Here is a 23,570-nt window from a genome sequence, read left to right on the forward strand (position 1 = left end):
GTGCAGTGGTTAGAATGCAGTATTGCATTCAAACTCTACCCACAGCCAGGAGTTCGATCCTGATTGGCTCAAGGTTGACTCAGTCTTCCATCCTTCCGAGGATGATAAAATGAGGACCCAAACTATTGCGGGCAATATGCTGTCTATGTAAACTGCTTAGAGAGGGCTGTAAAGCACTATGAAGAGGTATATAAGTCTAACTGCTATTGCTATTGATGCCTGCAGGGGTCTCATGACCCCATTTGGCTTGTCAGCTCAGTTTAGAATAAGGGGATAGCTTTCTTTAAAGAAGTCCAAGTCATGGAGCACCTGCTCCAAGTTTACACACCTCTGCTCCAGTACAAATTTGAACTATATGTTCTTTTCAAATGTAGGAACATTATGTCATGGTGTTTTACTATTTGCATAAGCATTTCTAAGTAAATTATTATTGTATTGTATTGTATTATATATTATATTATATTATTATTATATCATATCATATCATATCATATTACATTACATTATATATAATAATAAAGTTGGAAGGGACCTTGGAGGTCATCTAGTCCAACACCTGCACAGGCAGGAAACCCTATACCATTTCAGACAAATGGCTGTCCATATTAATTTAATTAATTAATGTCACCTAAATCTATGTCATAACTTTTCTGTATATCAGTTATTAGTGGCATCCCAGAATTCTCTGGAGTCAAATTTTTCTTCTAATATTCCAGCAATTCTGAAAACTGCACATAAGCAACATCCAGTGAAAGAAAATGGGAGGAGAAGAATATTAGTGCTAGTAGCAATGCTCCCTGCTCCCATAACCTCTCCTAAGGGCAGATGGGTTGTAGTTTTGGTCAGCTTCAACTACCTACAGAAACAAGGAAATTCATTGCCTTTTGTACTGTGGTCAAACTGAAGAAGTTCTGTACTTTGGCTCTTGGCAGCAACTCTGTGGTTTACATCTTTTCCATTCCATTTAGGATAACATATGGTGGTTGTTATAGCTAAGTTCTCACAACTACTATTGCTCTGCACTAGTCTAGCTGAAATCTCTCTTCGACAATGTACATAAGTTGACTTACTTACTGCTTACTTACTTACAAACTTACTGCTAAGTTTGTAAAGCCGCCCTGAGTCTTCGGAGAAGGGCGGGATATAAATGGAATTAAAATAAATAAATAAAAAATAAATAATAAATACTTTTCCAACAATATTAGCGAAGACCCTGCTCTCAAATTAATTGATTATGGAATTATCAGCTGTTGATTGGGACCTTTCCTTTTTATTATGTATGTTGGTTATTTCAAATTCTTGATACTAAATTAAAATCTTAAAATTAAAAGCTCCATTATGTGTTTGATGTGACAGATCCTTTTAAAAATTAATTTTATTGAATTTTCTTTTGCAGAATTAAAACAATATAACAACAACAACAATAAAAGTTGCCCCATTTTATGACCTTTCTTGCTACGGTTGTTAAGTGGCAAGTTGTTAACTATAGTTGTTAAGTTAGTAATATGGTTAATAATAATAAAGTTGGAAGGGACCTTGGAGGACATCTAGTCCTACCCCCTGCTCAGGCAGGAAACCCTATACCATTTCAGACAAATGGCTGTCCAATCTCTTTTTAAAGACTATCTTAACTTGTTTTTCTAATCTGTTTTTTGAGGTACTGTTTTTAATAGGTTGGGCTGTTTTTTCCCTTTATGTAAAGACGGATGCAAAAAACAAGTTAAATAGTTTCTCCCTGTTGCTTGTCACCTTCTTGCCACCTTCTCCCACTAATGGGCCAATCATTTCCTTCACTTTTTTCTTGTTTTTTACATGTTGAAAGAAGCTTTTTTGTTATTTTTGACTTTTGTCACAAGCCTTAGTTCATTTTGAGCCTTAGCTTTCCTCACTTCATCTTTGCAGGCTCGGGCTATTTGCTGATATTCTGCCTTAGTTATGTGCCCCTCTTTCCACTTGTTATACTTTTTTTTTAATCCCATTTATATCCCGCCCTTCTCCGAAGACTCAGGGTGGCTTACAATTTAAAGCACAAATCAATGTGCTTAGCACATGCTTGTCCTTTTTGTCTTTCAATTTACCAGAGAGTTCTTTATGCAGCCATGCTGGTTTATTTTGAGAACTGTTATTTTTCTTCTTTGTTGGTATCGTGCTAGACTGGGTTTTTATTATCTCACTTTTCAAATTTCCCAAGCTTCTTGAGTTGTTTTCCTATTGAGGATTCTCATCCATGGAATCATTCCCAAGCTCTAAGTTTATTGAAATTAGCTCTCTTAAAGTCCAAGACACTAGTTTGAATGTGTTCTAAATGCTTGTGCTTGCATAATGTTGAATTCCAATATTGCATGATTACTCCCCCCCCCAAGGTTCCTGTGGCTTCAACACCTTCTACTATCATTTCATCCCTGTTAATGAGAATGAGGTCCAGTATGGCTAATCCCCTAGTTCCCTTCTCTACTTTTTGGGAGACAAAATTGTCTGCTAGGTTTTCTTTAAATATAAATGTAATGTAAAGAAAAGAGAAAAAAAGTAAAAGAAAAGTGATAAATAAGACAGAAATGAAAGAAAAGAGATAGAAAAGAGATGAGATAAAGAAATGGATTCCAATCTTTACAACAGTTATAAATGCATTTATATTTTATTCCCTCTCTTTAAGGTTACATTGTAGGAAACAGAGAGATATCTGGAATACTAGATGCCTGAAAAATCTGGGGAGGATTGTTGCACTCCCTTACTATGTGAACGATGATTGAAATATCTAATGGCATCTACCAATATCAATATCCTTTGGTAATATTTTATCAGAGGCTTGCAAGGCAGAGCCAGAGAAAAATGCAGTCTGGAAGTGAATTTCTTATGTGCAGTGTTCACCCTTTAAGTGGTACATGTAGCCAGGCTTGGTGTGATTTAAAGAACAACTTGTAACTCAAATTCAAAAGGAATATCTGATTCTCAGCATTGAGGACTGGACATTTTGCACCTAGGTTTTCTGAGCTATGGCATAAAACACATTAATCCTGGGAGTCACACCAGAGTATTGGAGAAACCAGGCCCTTTCCAATGACTGATGAAAATGCATAGCCAGCCTTTATTGGGTTCTTCTAAAGAAAAGTACATTTTTTTCTTTAAAAAGACACCTGCAAGAAGCCACCGTGTCAACGACTAAATGGCGCAGCATGGGATGCTCATTTCAATGGAGCTGCCATGCTGCTTTATGAAGCCATAACTAGGCTCCCTGGAGAATAAATGGCTTGGTCTTTGGCCTTGTCACTTACCTAGTTGGGAAACAGATCATTGCCTGCTGAAAAGCAAGCTGACATAGAATGCCATGGCAGATCTATTGCTGCTAATAAATCTAAACAAGTAGGGATGTAGGAGCATAATGCAGATGAGACAGATTGCTTGTAGACATGCTGTGAATCTACTCACTGGGGAGAAAAAGAAATGTGTGATCTACTTAGTGGCACTTGTTCATCTTGCCATATAGAGTGATAAAGTGTACAAATATATAGTCACTACATTTGTGCTGCTGCATTAATAAAATCTTCAATAATATTATTTGTTATTATGTGACTCCTTTGGGCTCCCCATGAGAGGCCACAGAGCCAGGTTTTGACTCCTTTTTGGAAGGCTAGGAGAGTGAAGGCCGTCTCATCCTGGTGTGTGTGTGTGTGTACAATATTCCACAAGGTGGGGCAACGGCAGAGAACTTATCTTCCTAGGCGTTCTTCCTTGGAGTTCTTTAACTGACGGTGTCCATTCCTTCCCTGCATGACTGGGTGGGATGTGCTAATGTAATGGGACAAAAATGGCTCTGTAGGTAGCCTAGCCCTATGCCGTGTAGGGTTTATAGGTCATAACCAACACCTTGAACTGAAGCCAGAAGCAAACTGGGACCGAATGTGTCCTTCTTTGGGTGACCAGAATTGCCCATGTAGCTGCATTCTGTACTAGGTGAAACTTCTGGATACTTTTCAAGGGTATCTCCTTGTATGTACATGTACAGTATGTTGCAATAGTCCAAACGAGAGATGATCAGGGCATGAGTGACCAAATGGACAGCCTTCATATTCAGGAAAGGGCTGTTTCTGTCTTACCCAATGATAAACAAATACAGGAATTGCAATCTGATAACACAGATAATACATGTTGACCATCCCTGATGAGGCCTTTAATCTTACATATCTCATAATTAATTTGGGTCCAAGTGTATTTTTAACAGATCATTACTTGCTCTCTAAAACATTGTCATAGTTTTTTGAAGACTGTCTTCAATGTGATTCCACAGCAGAGGAGAGCCAGTAAATTAGGCATAAATTATTACTCATGATAAATATCCTAAAATACATATAAATCCATACAGTTCACCATTTCAACAGTTAACTCTAAGTTTGATAGCAATAGCATTTAGGCCTATATAGAATCTCTCCTATTTCAATAATACACAATTTTGGCTTTTCGCTCAATAAACAAAATGCATTGCATGCCAAATATATTCTAAGAAGCATCTCAAAGAGTTCAATTTCAGTTGAGTACAAATTTAATAAATACAATTAAACTCTTCCTGTTTAAATAAAAAAATCAGCTTACATTAATGATGAAATAAACATAACTCTGCTCAGTAATTTGCTTGTATTCCTGCACCCATGTTATCAAATGAATAATATTTGTCAAAATAGGTTTGGTGTGAAAGGATAATTTAGTTTACCTGCAATGTAAGCTGAAATTATGGATGAATGAAATGGGACAATTTTGTCTTACTCGATTGTAGTAATATTCCTTCACATGTTTGCCATTCTGGACAGATTTAACATCATTTATATGCTTATATACTTTTACATTCCCTCCTCATAATTGCCCCTAAACTGTGATTATAAATGTTTAGGACAATTTATTGGTGTATTATTTTTGCCTATTGTATTTTTTTTCTTTGTTTCCTATACTGTAGGACCAATTCATTCAACATATATAAGAGAACGTTCTCCATTACTTGCTGATATAAGATATACCTTCAGAATTATATTATGGGATATTACTGATACTAAGTATGTTTAGAAAAGAAACACTTCCATTTACAGTTTTGTTATACAAAAAATGTTTGTGAATCTAACTGCATTCTTTTTAGCGTATGAATATTGGTTGGTTGCTGGCTTACTGTCAGTACTGTGGAGTCCCAGGAAAAGTGGCAGTGTCTCTATCCCATCTTCTCCAACATGTTGCCCTCCATGTGTGGTGAACTATGATCCCCAGAATTCTCAGTTATATCTGGTAGGCACCCATTGGGAAAGGCTGTTGTATCTATTTAGCATCTTATCTTTTGTCTGTCCGTCCATCCCCCAAAATACATTTAGAAGATTTGATAACAATTTAGAGCCAATTTCAAGAAAACATGATTGTCAGTTGAGGATGTTACTTGACTGAAAACCAAGGAATAAATAAAGGAATACTGTGGATTCTCTGTGGAGCACTTGGACAAAGCAAAGGGGATGAGGGGATAACAGCAACCACCCAATATGATTATGGTGGCAGCTTCTTGCAACATAGGAACATACCTTCCATTCACTGCTCCCACGAGACTGACTATCTTCAGTGAGGTTAAATACAGGAAGAGTGCCTGTTATCACCAAACCCAGGCCCTAAAAAAGTAACAACAACAACAAAAGTAAAATATGGCATTATCTGTAAGACTGTAACTGGCCCATTCAGAATTATAATAGCATCTCTAACTCATAATATTGAAGAGTGAAGCAGTTAGACTTTGATCCAGAAAAAAATGGGGAGAAGAAACCATCTCAAGATTAACAGGTTTGGGAATCTGAAGAGATACTGAATACTAAATGTATTTATCTAATTTGAACCATATTACAATGTATGAATCACACAAGCAAATGAAAGTGGGGAAAAACTGGTTGCAATATTTCATAAAGTTGTTTTCCTTACCAAAGCGTCCTGATAGACATTGGTCCACTGAACTTGCTTTGCTTTGTTTCCGGCCAAGACCATGGGCCTTCCTAGGACATTGAGATATTCCTGCAGGAAACGGAAAGAGACTAAAATTAACAACACATAACATGCATTCATCCAGAAACATGAAATATAGCAGTATGTGTATATCATAGCATCATTTGTACAGCAAGCTCACACCAGCGTGTCTTTGAGGATTTATTTGTTTGACAATTTTAGCAGCTTTCAGATTGAGAAACAGCAGACTCCTCAAATGCCCAAAGCCACTATTCTTCCAGCTGAAGCAATCCAGATGTGCTGAATTACAACTTGAATACACTTTTATCAGCTGGAAAATATAATTATTGCAGTCCAGCAGACACTGGAGACACATGCTAAATAAGACTGCCTGAGCAATCAATTTTGTCAAAATGTTTATTCAGTCAATCTAACAGTTTCACCTTTAACTCATAGCTTAATTTAATCTAGTTATCACTAAACCTGGAAGCCTGGCCTCTTTCAGCTCATCTCCAGCACAGTCTATAAACTGGCAGCTTCACATGTTTCTACTGCATTAGGGTCCAAACCAAGTTGTACCTGCACTGAAACTGCTTGGACTTCATCATAAAACTAGTGCCAATTATATATATTTTGCCTCTAAGTTTTATCATAGTGATTTATACATATTATGCTTTTTATCTTGAGTTTCAGAAATATAGCTACAGAGTTCTATTAATGACTTATACTATTTACTCACTTTGATTACCTTTAAACCTAATCTAAAAAAAATATTTTAGAAGCTGAACCTCATTTAAGTTAGTTTCAGAGTATTTTTTAGTTGTGATATGATATAGTTTTATTATTGTCCAACTGCTGCAGCTGGCATTGCTGGGGAGGGCATAGGTGCAAATTTGAAAAACAAACAGTAAGATAGATAAAATATCACAATCCACATATTGGAGAAAATAAGCAATCTAAAACCTGTTTCAAAGGTATGCTATCAAAATCTATTTTTTTCCATACAGGGAAAACAGAACATTGGTCTCTATGGAGAAAAAATATGGGTTTTTCTATTGAATATAAAAGCTGGGGAGAGATATGGAATACAGTATTGTTAATATCAGCAAAACTTTAAAAATACTGCTAAGCTTGTAAGCCACCCTGAGTCTTCGGAGAAGGGCGGGATATAAATGGAATTAAAAAAAAATAGTGCTATATACAGATGATTTGAAATTTATTAATTCATCTATTTACAACTGAGAGGCTGTGATGAAATATATTTTTGATATCAAATGTGCTAGGATTAGCCCCAAATCTTGGATCAAGATACTCGGAATGATCTCAGATATAATAACCTCGCAGATGTATTGAATTCTGTTTGTATTATTACCCATTTTTTACAAAATAATGACCAATATTTTGCAAAAAAACATTTTTTTTCAGTTCATTTGGCTTACATTTTGAAGATTACAGACTTTAATTTACCAAATTTGTGAGGTATGGCGGGGAGAGAGAAAAAGCATTTCCTTGCCTTGCATTGGATTCTCTTTAACTATTCTTAAAAGATTGCAGGTTGCAAAACCCCCAGCTTTTAAATGGCTTTTGACCCTGTGTCTCCCAGCACAGTCACACTGAGATAAAGGTCACAGCCCAAATGCCCAACTGCTCTTTCCCTTCAACCCTATAGCTTGTAAATCCCTCGTCCACTTCTGCAACTTCCTTCTCAATCTTCTCAACCTTCCCACTTTTCTCTCCATCAGAGCTTTGTGCAGAATCTTCATGCTCCCCTGGCATAATTACATGTTCTCCTCTTTTGAATGGCAAACACTGCAATAGGAATGCAGAAGCTTCATACAGGGTCACCTGCTTTGCATTCAGCATGCTTCTGCATGAAATTGGCAAGCCTGTTTGGAAGGAACTCTTGAACAACTGTTAATTGATTGTCTCACAACCTTCATTTTGAGAAATGATAACCTATGTATACAGAGGCATGCTGCCATTCATACTGCCATCAACATCCTTTTTGGAAAAGCCTTAAGAGGGAGAGCTAGAACACGGAGAAAAGATAGCTTTCATTACATTTTAAAAGTGTTTTTTAATGCCCAGTAGAGGCCTAGTTGCCTTACATCCATGCTATCATTTCTGCTGTTTTAATAATTTGAGCACATGAACTGTACCTTAGTGCAGGGGTCCCCAACCTGTGGGCCATGCCCCACTACTGGGCCGTGGCCTACTGGCCACTGGGCCACAGAACAGGCTGGCTAGTGCACGCACACTCACGCTAGCGCCACCGCTGCTACACAAACAGGGTGCCATGTGGAGAACACAGGGTGCCACACGGTGAAAACAGAGTGCCATGTGGCAAAAATGGGGCAGTGCTAACGTGTGTCATGCAGGCGCTAGCACTGCCCCATTTGTGTCACGCATGCTCGCGGCCCCATTTGTGTGTGTGTGTGTGTGTGTGTGTGTGTGTGTGTGTGCGCACACACAGACACATAAAATGCTTCCCCCTCCCTTTCCCTCTGCTTTAGTGGAATGGTGCCTTGATGATTTTGCAGACAACCCTGATTGTGAAACTTCTGATAATTTAAGAACCAAACAAAAAGATAGACAAGAAGAGATGGGATGCATATTTATACCTGACTGACCAATGTACTCTCTAGCTGACCAATGATTTTGAAACCTGATGACCATGGGTTGCATTTTTCTTTGCAAGGTTTTTCAGAAATGCTTTGCCCTTGTCTCCAATAAGCGACTGACTCACCTGGCTTCCTGCCTAAAGCAGGACTAGGACCCACGGTCTTCTGGTTTCTAGCCTAGTGCCTTAACCACTATGGCTGACTGGCTCTCTTTTGGAGAGGGGCAGCAATAATGGTGCTGAAAAACTCCTCAAGGATTTCAGTGTTTTTGGTGACATTTTTTTCAGCAGATCTTCCTGCAAGCCACCAGACAAATACATTCCCTCCCCCTCCCAAGATGAGTTCTGAAAAGTAGGGACAAGAAATGGACATTGGCAATTTATTTTATTTCCTTTTTCTATGGAGGATATGTAAGCTGGTGGTATTTGTTACTTCACACTGGATGATCGTGAAACCTTTGATGTCTCCTATTGGTTAGCTGGAGGGTGCACATAAATTGGCATATGATGTACTCTGCATTTGTTGAAAAGATGAAGTTAATTACAGGTCAGAGTCCATTTCTTTTATGATGAACTTGGATGGACTGGTCTTGCAAATATGTCCTGAGTCGGCAGTGTAAAAATAGAATTATTGAAAGACAGTTTAGAGAGAAGACATGAAGAAAATGCAACCTAGCTCATGTATTCAAGAAATGCAGTCTTTAATGAGGACATCTCTGAATTTCAATGTTAAATTTAATTTCATGATTTCATACAAGACTTAAGGATTTCTGCATGAACAATTTCTACCATTGGGGGAGCTGAATCTGATTTAATACACAATAATAGTAATGAAAAGCATCTACTCCTACAAGCAAAAGTGGGAGAAGAAAGAAGTAATACATGCTTCTGGAAAATAAAAGTTGATATAACTTTCAAATGAATCTATCTTATGGTACCAATGAAAACAAAATCCCACAAATAATAATCATAGATCAACTTTGTCACATGCAAAGGCTTGTCAAGCATTTCTTCATGTGCCTTAGAGAACCCGTGAAACATTGACTATTTCTAACATAATTGAGGCCCTCTTGGCTATGTTAGATTGAGCTTAAATTAGACAACAAAATACAGAGTTTCAGATGGGCAATTAAAACAACTTTATCTCCATCTGTTTGAACTACTTAAAAAAACCTATACTTGTTGCCAAAATACCATCATGAAAAGAACATCTGTGTGCAGGAATCAAGTACATGCATGAATTTCATTGTATATTTATTTGCATGCTGGGAAGTACTTGGGACTTCTCACTATATGTGCGCATTAGACTTCTGCGCATGCCTTATCTAATGGTAATCTATATGCTGTGTTGGAAGAATCATGGTTCATCCAAGCGGGGAATAAACATGGCAACTGCTTTGGGAAGAAGGTTGTAGTTTATTGCAGAGGAAAGCCAGACAGAAAGATGGATCCAACAGAAAAAAAAGGACTGACCACATGTGGGTAGTGGGTTTTTATACCCCCTGGACTCTATTGTTTGGAGTTATTTCCTGTTTCAGGCTTTGTATTTCCTGTGTCATGAATTCTGTCCTGAATCTAGGTGTGCCCCTCTAGGAATCTTGATGGTTGTGGGTATGTCCTATTATGTTCCCTGCTTCCCTGGGGCTGTGACTGATGTTGACTCTAGAGATCTTTCTTCCTAATCCGTTTCCTGACAAGATTATCACATCTGCATTCCTGCAGACTTGGTTTGTGCTTGGGACAGAGAGACTTGGGGGCAGGGTTGGTTTCTGCTTTTAAAATCCTTTAGGGATATATATTCTGCCCTTTTAATATTTCCTTCTCTGGGGAGCTGACTTCCCACAGCCGGCTGCAGCTTCATTCGAGTAGTGGAAATCAGAGTTTTCTCCCATATTCTGCATTTCAGTGTGACACCAATGTAAACAAGGGAGGAATAGTAATGGCACAATTCCTTCAGCTTTCTTTTCGGACTTCTTCAGCTTGTAGAGAAAGACTGAATCTATTAAATACATTGGAGCTGATAAACCAGAAAGCTACCAGAAGAGGAGCAAAAAGAGGCAGAGAGTTGAACCCTTTATGAACATATATTGAATTCTGCCCTTTTTGTGAATTCTGCAGGAATGATGGTGAGCAATGGGGGGAGGAAATAGTGGGAGGAAATGGTCGGGGAGGGGGACAATGAATGGGTGTGGAAAAATGGCACCAGCATTTCCATATGCTAAAAGTCACATTGATTGCCTGTTAGTCTTGGTAAGCAGCATATTGTAAGGGAGAGCATGTTCCAGTCAGTCCTTACTGTCAGCATGAAGGAAACACACACTTTCCCCCCAAATCAATTAACCTTCCCTGCAGGTTGCCATGGAGAAGCGTGGCAGGCAAGAATTTCAGCCTGAAGCATCAAAAGAATGTATGTATTATTTCCGGATGATGTAGTACAAGGGCGGGGGGGGGGGAAAGAAAGGGGTGGAAAGGCAAAATGGAGTGGGGTGGATGAGGAGGAAGCGATATAGGCAGAGTGAGAGAAAAAGAAAAATAGTGGTAGAAATAGAATGACTGAAAAACATTCTGGAGAAGAGTGGCAATCAATAGAAATCTGAGCTATAAATTCACTGAAGGTCATGCACACCTTAATTCATTATTATAGCAGGAAAGTTATCTTCCCAGCAGTGTGCACTCAATCATGGAAAGCATTTATCTGCCCTAGTTCTTCAAGGACTGGTCATCATATCTTGCTTTCCATATGATTGTCAGCTTTAGTTGGCCTCTTGGCAAAGTCCTTCTAAAGCCACAGAGAAGTCTTTCTGCTTAAGTACTGGTAGAATATGCAAACTTCTCAATTCTGATTCCATTTTCTGGGACCAAGCCAACAAGCAGTGATGCTGTACTTGTAACATTTCTAAATGATTTCTGAATTTCCATCCTGAAAGTGGAAAGGAATGCATATATTTCATGTTTGTGAAGACCGCAAAAAAGTGTGTGTGCACGTGTGCGTGCGCATGTGTGTATGTATGTGATATCAAGACTGTGGTGCAAGAATTGCTTAGTCCTGCTTACTCCTAGTTGTTTGGAAGCTACCTTCAGGTTCACAAGTATCCAACTGGAATGGAAGAGGACCTGGTGGGGAGGCTAGTTCCGATTACGATTAGCTAAATCCATGGTGGTAGCCATTTTTGTCAATATACCCATCAAATGCTGTTAAAATTCCAAATATCTCTCCCCTTCCCAAACAATTGCCTGCTGCTGAATTATTTCACAGTATAAATGTGCAGCTACTATAACAGAAGTAAGCAAGAATGTAGTCCCGTTTCCCTTTCATATCCTAAAAATGCCATTTTAAAAGATTACAAGTATAGATGTATGCATTAGTTCTTTTTTGATGAATCAAAAATTGGAAAAAATCTTTCTTTTCTGTATCATTTACACCAATTCATTATTAGGGGAGACAAGTGTGCCTCCTTCCTCTCTTGGTTGCTGTAAAATAGCCAGAAGGGAAATGGAGTTGAACGATTGATTCAGCCCTATTGATTGTTTGATTTATAGCCCGTCTTTCTGCCAGGAGCAAAAGGTGGAGTGCTTAGCATTAGAAGTGATTTCCCCTCCCCCCCATCTGATTTTCCTGAATTTTCATGAGAAAGATCCTCTCCAGGGTTGAAAAGCTTGGGAAAAATTAATGGTTATCAAAGTGAGCGGTGGGGATCTTGCCATCATATCACTAGCCTGAGCAGCACAAGTGAACTCAGGCTGTGTGTCTGGAAATTCACCAACTCTCTCACGCTTTTGCTTTTTATTCAGCAAGTAATTAGGTTCTGGGGTTATGTTGAGCATTTGAAAGAAGCACTTTGAAAAGTCCATTACTGTAAGTGAAGTGCCCCTCGTGGAAGCCTTGATGCATCCACATCACAGCTACTTTGAGGCTTTCTCAGGTTGTCTGTACTTGAATAGACCACATGTTTGAAGAAATGGCCCATACAGATGCTTTGTGCAGCCTATCAAGTGATATTAAAAACCAAATCCTGTGGACAAAATGACTTAAAGTTTATAGAAACCAATATTCACGGAGTAAAATTGAGTAAAACTGTCTCATTCTTGTCCCGATAAACATGTAATTGCATAAAAGTGTCTGTGCTTGTGGGGTGGTGGTGGTGTGTATGGCTGCCGTTTCATTATTGTGCTGTTGATTATTCTAGACAGACAAATATGTAGCTTTTAAAACATATTTAATAGCAAGCACAATTGAGGCCACTAACTTAACATCTGGCACTGCTTACATAGCAGCCTCACTTTAGTACCTAATTTCTGCACAGTAGCAAATGCTCAAACATTTTAAATCTGGGATATAAATGGCTCTATTACTCTGCTGATCTGCTTCTCTCTGAGACTTCAGGCAGATGAAATCTGACGTGTTTGATGACAGGCAGTTTAATCATAGACTCCCATAATTGGACTCAAAACTTAAGGCAGCTGAGAGTCCAGTTAAGTGTGATTATTTGATAGGCATGCTTGTTGTCTCTTTTGTGCTTCAGTGAAACCAACACAAAACCTGTTTGCTGATGCAAGGCTCTTTGGGGAAATAGATAAAACGCTGTCAGTGTTTATCCCTACCACAGGAATGTATTTCAGCAAACTCTTTCTAATATGTGTTGCGGTGGTAGAAATTAAACAACTAATATTTGTTCAATGAAATGGTTACAAGCAAAATTTTCCCACGGTGGTGAAAAACTACTCCTTTTGTACTTTTTAAATGAAATGTGCCTCTGTAGATATAGTTGGAATTAAATTTATAACACGATCACATCTTAAACATTTATTATTTTAAAATCTATCATCATTTGCCTCAAAAACATATTATTTTTTTGCAGTTATGCTGGGAAGTGGTTTTTGGTTTTTTTGCATTTCCTAGGTGGAAGGGAAAAAAGGGCAGTCTTGTGTTCAGTTGCCTGTATAATAATTAAGGAAGGTACGATAAACATATTACAGAAGAATTCTATCAAGATGTCTTGAACAATAGGGGACCTCTGACCCTAACAATACTTGTCCTTCATTATGACATAAAGTGGCTACCCTTTAATTTCATAAAAAAACATATACAAGCAATTAATTTAGAGTACTAATAAGAGAAAAATGATGAGAGAAAAGTGTCAGAAGGATAGAAGTTTCATCTAATGTCACCCGCCAGTGATTTCAGTTCTGCTCATGGCTGGTATAGGTCTCTCTGGTGGAGAATTAAGCAAGTGGAGTGGTCACCTTAAACAGCAGATACCACCAGTTTGGGAGCTGTCCATTGTATTTAGCTTCCACCATAGCTCCCAAGTTGGTCTGCCACTCTCAAGCTGGCCACCACCAGTTCTCAAACAAGATTCAAAATGCCCATCCTGGAAATGACATCCTATTGCATTCATTAATGGAATGTCTTGGGACAGGTGTACTGTGTTTACAGGATGTGATTGGATGTTCACACACTTAGGAAAAGGCATACAAGTGCTAATGTTTCAAGTGGCAGTATTTGCTGTTTTTTTTCCTCTTCAAAGGTTTCGTTCATTTTGTTAAGCATTGAAGGCACTAATGCTACACTTCTTCTCAAGTAGTGCTTCATACATGTTTATTTTAAGAAAAAGGAGAACAGCTGGATGGAGGAAGGGAAACATTTAAAAGTGAAAATAAGAACTTGAGGTTGCATGTTTGACTCTGATCCATCTTGAAGAATTGCAGATTCCTCTCCTTTAGATTTTATCAGGAAAGGCTTCATACTGTCTGTTTGGCACTTAAATAATGCTGCTAAATGAAACAGGGCAACATGCCAGAAAGTACAATAAGGAATCAGCAGATCAATTTGTTGCTAGCTCCACTGGAGCCCCAGAAGGAAGCCAAGGGAGGAGGGGCATGCTGGTCCAATGCCCTGTCTATCCCTGTTCCTTAGCTGAAGCTCTGAGTGAGGGGTAGCAGAATGAAGTATGCATTAGAATAAGCTCCATACTGCAGCTCTCTTTACTTTTTCCCTCCTAAAGGTGTTCTGCTCTTTAAATGCATAGTCAGGAAAGACTTGGAAAGTGGTGACGGTGTAAAGTGTGTGGTGCTGTTAACAATCTGCAGCTTCACTGAAGGAAATGCACATTTATTTGTTGATTTAGAAGGGACTGGACAGTCTGCACAGATCTGTGGCTGAAATCAATGAAAACTATAAATATTTCTATTGGCGTATCTATTTATATCAATCTACTATGGGAACTGGCTTCACGGAGGAAAGCATATATTTGTGTTTGTTAAAATATTTTCATATGGAAAGCAAGTCACTTGGACAATAATAGATTTTAATTCATATAAATATTATATTTAATATATACTGTTGAGGTCTTCACTAATGATTATAGGTATGTACTTGCATAAGCAATCATGGGGTTGTTTACAACTGATACCTTGCAGCCACCTATAGCAGACTCCGTATCAGCACTGACAGGCATTACCCAAACATACAGTTTATTGCATTTTATCTGTCAAGATAAAAACAGAACAATTATTTCCTTAATTCATATGACATACCCTCATGTGCTGCCTAAGGGAATCAAGAACCTGATACTAATCTATTGCTCTTGCCCTGCTTATCATTTGACAACTGCAGTATTAAATAATGAGTTGGATATATGAAGCAGCCATAAAAGCCAAATGGCAAACAGAACACAGTGTTATCTGCTAGCATCATTTTTCATATTTATTTTCAGCCAAGCCGTCAGCATATTCAACAGTGAGGTCATCTGGCAACAGGTTTTTAGATGACAGGATGTCACATTACAGTGAAAGTGTAAAACAAAGGCTAAGAAGATCTAGACTGAAGAGAGTGACCTAGATATTGATTGATACTAGACCTCTAGTCCAATCTAAAATAGAGTATGTAGTTCTATTTTCTATATAGTGTCTTGTATTCTATAGTATATACAACACAGATACTATATTGATACACCAAACAATTAATGAATGAATATTGCTATAGAGATGGAATTGGTTTTGAGACAACTGGGGACGACAGAACTATTTTGCTTGAGCAGTATGTATGACCTATGTCTCACAATTCTGATGAAGGATATGCTCCATTCTCCTTTCTCCAAACTTCTTTCTCCAAAGCAACTAAGTTTAGGAGTGGAGAGAAAGCTTGGCTCAGGAGAAAGTATGCCCTTTAGCAGACCATCCCAAAGACACAAAGTATATCTCTAAACTCCTTTCTAGCAGATGATTCAGAAATGGAACAGATTAGCCTCCCCTTGAGGTGATAGTGGAGAAGGTGCAGGGTTGAACTAATTGATTTTGCATTTATTTAGCCTATTGTCTGTGAGCCTCCCTCCCTCTCTCCCTCCCTCCCTCTTACTCTAAGAAGGCATTCAATCTTCTACATTCAAAAGCACCAAGAAAGGGGATTTGGTTTGCTTTAATAGAACCATCAAAAAGCAATTCATCAAGAAGTAAAGGAACAGGGCAAAATGAAATAGTGCAAAAGATGCAGTGCAATTTTCTCTCCTCCCCCCCCCCCCCCGCACAGCTCTTTGCTAATCTCCACATGTATTTTCATCACCCCAGTTCCGAGACTCAAGTGGAGGACCAAAAAAATCAAGAGTGGGATTTCAGCTTTTATTCTGTGAAGCAAAGGAGAAAGATATATAATCTGGAATATATTTGAAAGTCAAAAGCTGATTTCACCCTGTTTTTAGCCCTCTCGGTATTGGAAACAGAGGAAAAGATTTACCCATTGGGAAAACTCACTCTGTCCCTCAAGCACCATTCTCTGAATATCACATGTAATTTATGCCTAATTTCCCAATCTGCAAGATACTGTATTCTAGATTACACATCCCATCGTTCTCTGATATTAAATTTGGGTTTAAATATGTAATTCAAAATAAAAGAAGAGTACTAGCTTTGTGGAATCTATTGTAAGGCACACACTACTAATCCAATAAGGCAGCAGCTGGCTGTGCCTAACCGGCTTTGGGTAGGTATTTATGATATAACTTTAATAATGATGATAATTTTAAAAACTAGAGTTGTTTCTTCCTTGTATTTGGATATTGGACAATATTCATTCAAACTGCCATAGCATCAGATGAAATACATACACATTATTGGAAGGAAACAGATTATCAGCTGAAAATCAAAATGTAGATTCTGCAGAGCCAACCTAAGCAAAATATTTTAGGATTGCTTCTGGCATCCATTTTATTTAATGTTGTTTTAAACATGCAAATAAAGAAGACAGAAAGAAATAGCACGAGTGTGGGAAGCCATTCACTCAGAATGTTATTAAGATTGGCAGATCTATGGAGGTAGCAGTGTATTCAGATTAGAGTTGTAGAAACAGAGCAATCACTTTTTGGGGGGAAAAAGTGAGGATTAAGCTACATGTTTTAGGCATGCACCTTTCATTACTTTTTTTCAATGCTGACAAGGGTTCAGTTACTTCTGAAATCAATTAGAAGTGCATCAGAATCCACAGTTTGAGCCATATGTAAGTGAAGGTAGAGCAACAACATGAGTAGAGTTGGCAGGATGACAAAATTGTATAACACTCTAGTTTTTCAGTACAGATTGCATGTAGTTAGACTCAGGACCACGTGTCCACACTAGAACTATAGAGTAGGATTCTCCTAAGAGTTCTTTTTGCTTGGTTTAGGAAAACTGGAAGAAGTTTCCTTACTGCTCTGCCCAACCTTGAGTCAGGAGTTAGCAACATCCGTATAATGTTTAATGTCCCTTCCTAAATTTTATCTTGCTCTATTGTTTTGGTTTCAAGTCACTGCAGTAAACTGATTTACTTGAAACTAATAGGTGATAAACAGATTTGACACACTTGGAGGCCACTGTTTGATCATGTTGGAATAAGAGAAAAGACACTATTGCAATGCCATTGTAGCTAAGGCTGTCTCAGTCACGGTATGTCATATGCAAATGATCCTCCACAACAGTGTTTCTCAACCTTGGCAATTTTAAGATGTGTGGACTTCAACTTGCTAGCTGGGGAATTCTGGGAGTTGAAGTCCACATATCTAAAGTTGCCAAGGTTAAGAAAAACCAGTCAGTCAAAAGAGATAGATGACGTTTATTAAAATAGGTAACTCATTTCATAGCTCAAAACCATGAAATGATTATAACAGGAAATTTCAATTACCCAAACATCTTTGAAAGTCTAACTGTCAAACAGAAGAGGTCAGATAAATTGTTTTTTTTAAAGAGTGAAACAGATTATTATGAAATCTGGAACAAATTGTATAATTGGTTGGAAAAAAAATATATGGAAAAACTTTTTGATTCAGCAAAACACATTGATTGAGAAAGATACTGATCAAAGGAAAAATATTAAAGTGGAAATTAAGAATATAGATGATGGGATCTACCAGAGAGAATATTTAAAAAAGAAACATTTGTTTGAATATGAGGCTTATGGATTATAGAAATTAATTGTTAATGATTTCTCTTTACAAATGTAAACCCAGCAAACACACTGTCAATCAACTATTATGTAATTTATGTTTTAAAAAATCAATAAAACATACATAAAAAAGAGGTTAGATAAACTCTTGACCAATACTGACATTAATTTTCTCTTTCAAGTTGAGACTAGGAAATTTGCTACAATAGATTTGGTCCAAGGTAAAAAGGAGGAGTTGATTTAAGGTATTAAAATAGTGGAAATTTTGAATGCAAGTGTTCTTGACTTTAACAACAACGAAGGTAAAATAACAATCGAGCAGAAATCATGAATTTTAGAAGGGCAGTAAAGAGAAATAGTACAGAAAATGTCATGACAAGAAAACCTTAAAGGCAAAGGTGTTGCAGACAACTGGGACTTCTTGAAAAGAAAATTAAGAATGACACAGCCTCAAGTAATACACTGGGGAAGAAAGTTAGGAGTCGTTTAAAAAAGACCCAACGTGGTTTAATAGGCAGCTTCTGAGAGGCTGAAGAAGGATGTGTATTAAAAATGGAAGGAACAGAGAATAATTAAGGAAATTTACAAAGCCTCCACTCGTGAATACAGGCATGAAGTCAGGGAGGCAAAGGTAGAAAACAAGCTAAGTTTAGCAAGAGAGGCAAAACTATCCAGAAAAAATTCTTCAAATATGCATGAGCAAGAGGAAAACAAAAGAGGCTAGGGGAGTTATTGCTTCATCTGAAACAGGTGGGCCACCATGGCCCCTTTATGACATGTGGACTTCAACTCCTAGAATTCCTGAGCCAGCCATAAGGGACCATAGTCGCCCATCTAAATGGAGGTCTAAAGGGAGAAATCTATGTTGATGTCCAAGTGAAAACATGAATTTAATTGCTGCCTTGTTTTTCTACTGAAAGGAAATAGTAATTTGAGTGGCACTGACAAAGAACAAACACAACACGGGAGGGCTGCAGGTCAGTAGGAATATAGTAGAGGATATTCTCTCTTGGCCCTGATGAAATACATCCTAGAATACCGAAGAAGCGGATTGAAGATCTGCCAGGAACTGTGTCAATTTTCTGAAGGAATCCTGAGGATGTGCCAGAGGATAAAAGAGCAAATGTGATCCCTTCTCTCAAAAAATCAAGTGGGGGAGCCCAGTCAATACTGACCAGTGAATCTAACATCAATAACTAGAAAGATATTAGAGCAAATAATAAAGCAGGGCATTTATAAGAACCTCATGGTTGCTAATAGTCAACATGGCTTTGTCAAAAATAGGTCATGTCAGAGCTTTTCTCCTGGTCTACATAAATAGAAATGGCAGGTTCATAATCTTTGGAGGTTAAGACACTAGATAGCCATCTCTGAAAGATGACTGAATTCAGGGCTAGGCAACCTTTTTCAGTAAAGCATCATGGAGGCCCAACAGAGAAAAGATATTGGCAGGCATGCCAATACCATGATGCTAGGTGATTAAAAAGAGCCCTAAGATAATCAGAGCACATTTGTAGAAGTTGCTCTGGAACAATATATTTAAACTAAGAATTGGTGGGGGGAATTTTATAATCCATTTGCTCTATCTTTTCTGTCCCTAAAGGAACAAAGCACGAGGAGACCAGAGCATCAAGAGAAGGAGAAAGAATTAAGCAATCCCACTTCTCACTTCATTATCCCATTGCTTAATTGGCACCTCCCTTCCCAGTCCCTGGGCAAATGACAAGATTCTCAAGGTGACATTAGGGATTTTTCTGAGATAATGGGCTATAATATTGGGCAACGTCCACCAGATGGCATGCTTACACCATTGTATATTGTCTTCTCAGCACAAAGAGAAGTATGAATTGGAAACCCAGAGGGGAAGCTCCTGTCAAAATTTGGACTCGCGTCACCAGAAATAAATATTCAGTAATGAGCTATTAACCTTTATAGTTCCCTAAGGGGGAGTGGACATGCTAAATACTTTGCTGTAAAACTGTACGGGATCCTGCTGAGCTACACAGAAATGCATTTTGCTACGATACTTCTAATCAGCAGAGATTCCAACAAGAAATGCCAATCTTGACCTAGAAAAGCAGTGGTTAGAACTGGACGATACTGATTTTTGTGGGATTGATCAGGAGGAATATGGTAAGCCTTGCTCATTGTGGATGGTCGATTGTTTTTGATTATTTCTATTTAATCTATGGCTTAGCATTCTGGAAGATGCCAAATCTAGTCCACAAACAGGGAAATAATGAAGTCCTTGATTGTCCAGGACAGGGATCTGCAACCTTGACAACTTTAAGACTTGTGAACTTCAGTTCCCAGAATTCCTCAGCCAGCTGGCTAAGGAATTCTAGGAGTTGAAGTCCACAAGTCTTAAAGTTGTCAAGGTTGCAGACCCCTGGTCTAGGAGGTGTAGAGCCATGGAGAAGGCCTTGAGGAAATATGTAGAAGCTGCTATGAAAGGGCCAGAAGCATACCATGAGCCCTGGGAAAGGATATAGTACTGTATTAGGAGGAGACTCGGGATGGCTCCTCCCTGACTTAATTAATTAATTAATTAATTTAATTTAATTTAATTTAATTATTGAATTTATATACCGCCCTTTCCTGAAGGACTCAGGGTGGTTTACAGGGTATAATTTTTAAAACATTAATACAAAAATTAAGACCAATTTAAAAAAGATTAAACTAAGTCCCTGCAACATGTAAAACCCCAGTTAAAACCCCAATTAAAACTCAGCCTGAGCCGGAAAGCTCGAAGAGCCAGGTCTTCAGGTCTCGGCGGAATGATCGAAGGTCGGGGGCAGTCCTAAGCTCCGCAGGCAGCTGGTTCCAGAGGGCAGGCGCCCCCACAGAGAAGGCCCTCCCCCTGGGTATTGTCCGCCGGCATTCTTTGACCGGCGGCACCCTGAGAAGACCCTCCCTGTGGGAGCGCACAGGACGAAGGGAGCTTGATGCCGGCAGCAAGTGTTCCCTCAAATATCCTGGACCCAAGCCATATAGGGCTTTATAGGTCATCACCAGCACCTTGAATCTCACCCGGAGGGCAACTGGAAGTCAATGCAGCTCGCGGAGCAGTGGTGTTACATGGGAGTAACGGGAAACTCCCATCACAACCCGCGCGGCTGCATTTTGCACCAGTTGAAGCCTCCAAGTGGTCTTCAAGGGCAGCCCCATGTAGAGAGCGTTGCAGTAGTCTAAACGGGAGGTCACGAGCGCATACTTCCTAGGGTATAAGAGCAAGGGGAGGGAAAAAAAAACCAGGCTTGCAAAGTTCTGTTAATATAGCTTATCTCAACAAAGCATATTTTTAGTCCCCTTGTAGAGTCCAAAATCTGGAAAATTTTGGAAAGGATACCAGAGTTCAGCTTGGGTCTCTTCCTCCTACTCAGTTTCCTTTGCATTAAGGTGCACCCTCCAGAGATAGCTTTGTGACAACGTCTTGTTTATACTCTAGCTACCTCAGGAGCTCTAGATTTTGGAAAGCACCCCAGTGACAGCCAATTTAATCTCGCCCCACACCTAACAGCAGCACCATCTGTACAGCAGCTGCTTGCCTATCATCCCTGAATCACATACTTCTTTTCACTCTGTGCTAAGAGGAACAATCTAGTGTCACACTTTATTCCACACAACTAAGACCGGTTTGAAATGTTTGCTTTGAGGGGAAATTGTCAAGCATGAGGCTGCTTGTTCACAATTGTGTCAGGGAAGAGAGATGTGCTTTTTGTGGAGTTAAACTGTTTCTAATCTGCCCACAACACTATGAATTTTCTTTGTCTTTGCTAATAACAAAACTTCAATAGCAGAGAGGCATGGGTCTTGGATGTTTCTGCAGAAAACAGAATGGCAATCTAAAGTTAGATTTCTTCCTTCAAGTGCAGTCTTATGGAGGAAGTTCTCAGCTATTGTCTACTTTCTTGCCATTCATTGCAGAGATCATAGGATTGCAGTTTTTGGTTCTTCATAATATTGCTACATTCCTTCAGTCTGTACTGTATATTTCTTAATAGGAGCTTAGCTTTTATTATTCATTAGAATTAGCACAGGTAAGACAGTGTGACTGTGGTTAAAACTATCCTGTGAGTTTCTGAATTAACCAGGGATATGTATAGTAGCTTTCAATTTAACTATGACAAGCCAGCAGTTTCTTTGGTCCTGACCACAGATCCACATCTCTGTGTGAACTGTGGGGTAGGGGTTAGGAGGATGGAGATTACTCCACAAATTATTTTTTAAGCTTTGGACTTTGCTGATAAGGAGTGAGGAATAAGATGGTTTAGCTTCTTATAGGACAAACTGTTCACAAGAGAAGAAGGGACTTCATATGGACTTGACACCAGTCTTTTCCAGAAGAGTACATCAAGACCTGAGAGAAGAAGATGAGAAGTGAAGGAGCCGGCTGGTAGCTAAAATGGACTAAACAACTTTAATAGCTGTTGACGTTAGTCTATGTACTATTGTTTTCTATCTAGTAAATCTAAAATAGGGCTGAGCAGTTGACATTAATTAGGATTTATAGGTACTGAATGAGACTTGAGGAATAGTCACTGAAGTGTTGTCAGCAACTTTGGGAAGAAGAGTGGTGAAAGGAAACAACATTGTGAGAAGACACGGCCAGATGAACCCAAGGTTTGACTGGAGTTGAAAGTGACCAAAAATAAGAATATCATAGATACACCTGCCAGAGAAATAACTCCCTGTCATCTCTTCCAGATGGTAAAATGCCAGTTGATTAACTAAGCCCTTTCCTTGGACTTAAGAGTGACAAACAGAGTAATACAAGGAATTGGGGAATGTATTGTGAGGAACCAACCTATTTTAGGCTCACGTTATATGGTGTTAAGAATTATTTAGTTAGAATGCATTTGAGAACAAATGCAAGTTTACAGAAAAAAAGACCTCATTGTGTCAGGCTATAAGTTGGGAGGTGGGAAATAAATGGCTAAAGAATGAAAACTGCTAAATGAAACTGATAAAAAGTGAAATTACATAAGTATTCTGAGGCAGCTTGGTGTGTGTGTGTGTGTGTATCCATATCCCACTTGCTTAGTTCTGTCTTTGTCTTGAATGAAATCAGAGAAAAAACTGGAAATGGTCTTGGCCTGTCTCTTTCAAATCTTGAACCCCCTATCTGTGCAACCCCAGGGGTGTGAAAGTATGGCCCTTTTATAATTTGTGGACTTTTAACTCCCAGATCTGCCCCTTTGAAGTAGGCATTTACAGATTTAATTAGGGCTATTGGAACAGGCAATGTATCTTGACTTCCTAGGCTGACAGTGCTTGGAGCACTTGAAGTTCCTAGAACACATAAGGTATAGGCTTCAATTACATAATATTAACTCTACAATTGTTAACTCTACAGTTACATTTTTCGTGACATTTGTTTTTAAATATTATGTATAAGGTAATGCAGAATTCAAAATACTGCACTAATCAATGGAAATTCATGCAAAAAATATTTTGAAATGTCATATCAAAGTTAGAGTTGGGGTTATTATGTACAATTATGAAAAAGAGCTTAGAATCAATAACTCAAAAATCAAAGTAAGATCAGATCGTAATAAATAAGGGAAGAACTATAAAAAT

The 23,570-nt window shown here is 38.5% G+C and overlaps 1 protein-coding gene across 1 annotated transcript in view; it reads right to left on the reverse strand.

Moving 5' to 3' along the window:
* Positions 1 to 23,570, reverse strand: part of CACNA2D2 (calcium voltage-gated channel auxiliary subunit alpha2delta 2) — a gene marked incomplete at both ends in the record, with an annotated part of 725,967 nt that overhangs the window by 55,197 nt on the left and 647,200 nt on the right. Inside the window, 2 exons of the mRNA XM_081316808.1 lie at positions 5,550 to 5,633; positions 5,938 to 6,027. Coding sequence (XP_081172934.1) covers positions 5,550 to 5,633; positions 5,938 to 6,027 — 174 coding nt within the window. The remainder of the gene's footprint in view (positions 1 to 5,549; positions 5,634 to 5,937; positions 6,028 to 23,570) is intronic.

The sequence above is a fragment of the Vipera berus genome (assembly GCF_964194415.1).
Source record: "Vipera berus genome assembly, chromosome: 2".
Classification (NCBI taxonomy): domain Eukaryota; kingdom Metazoa; phylum Chordata; class Lepidosauria; order Squamata; family Viperidae; genus Vipera; species Vipera berus.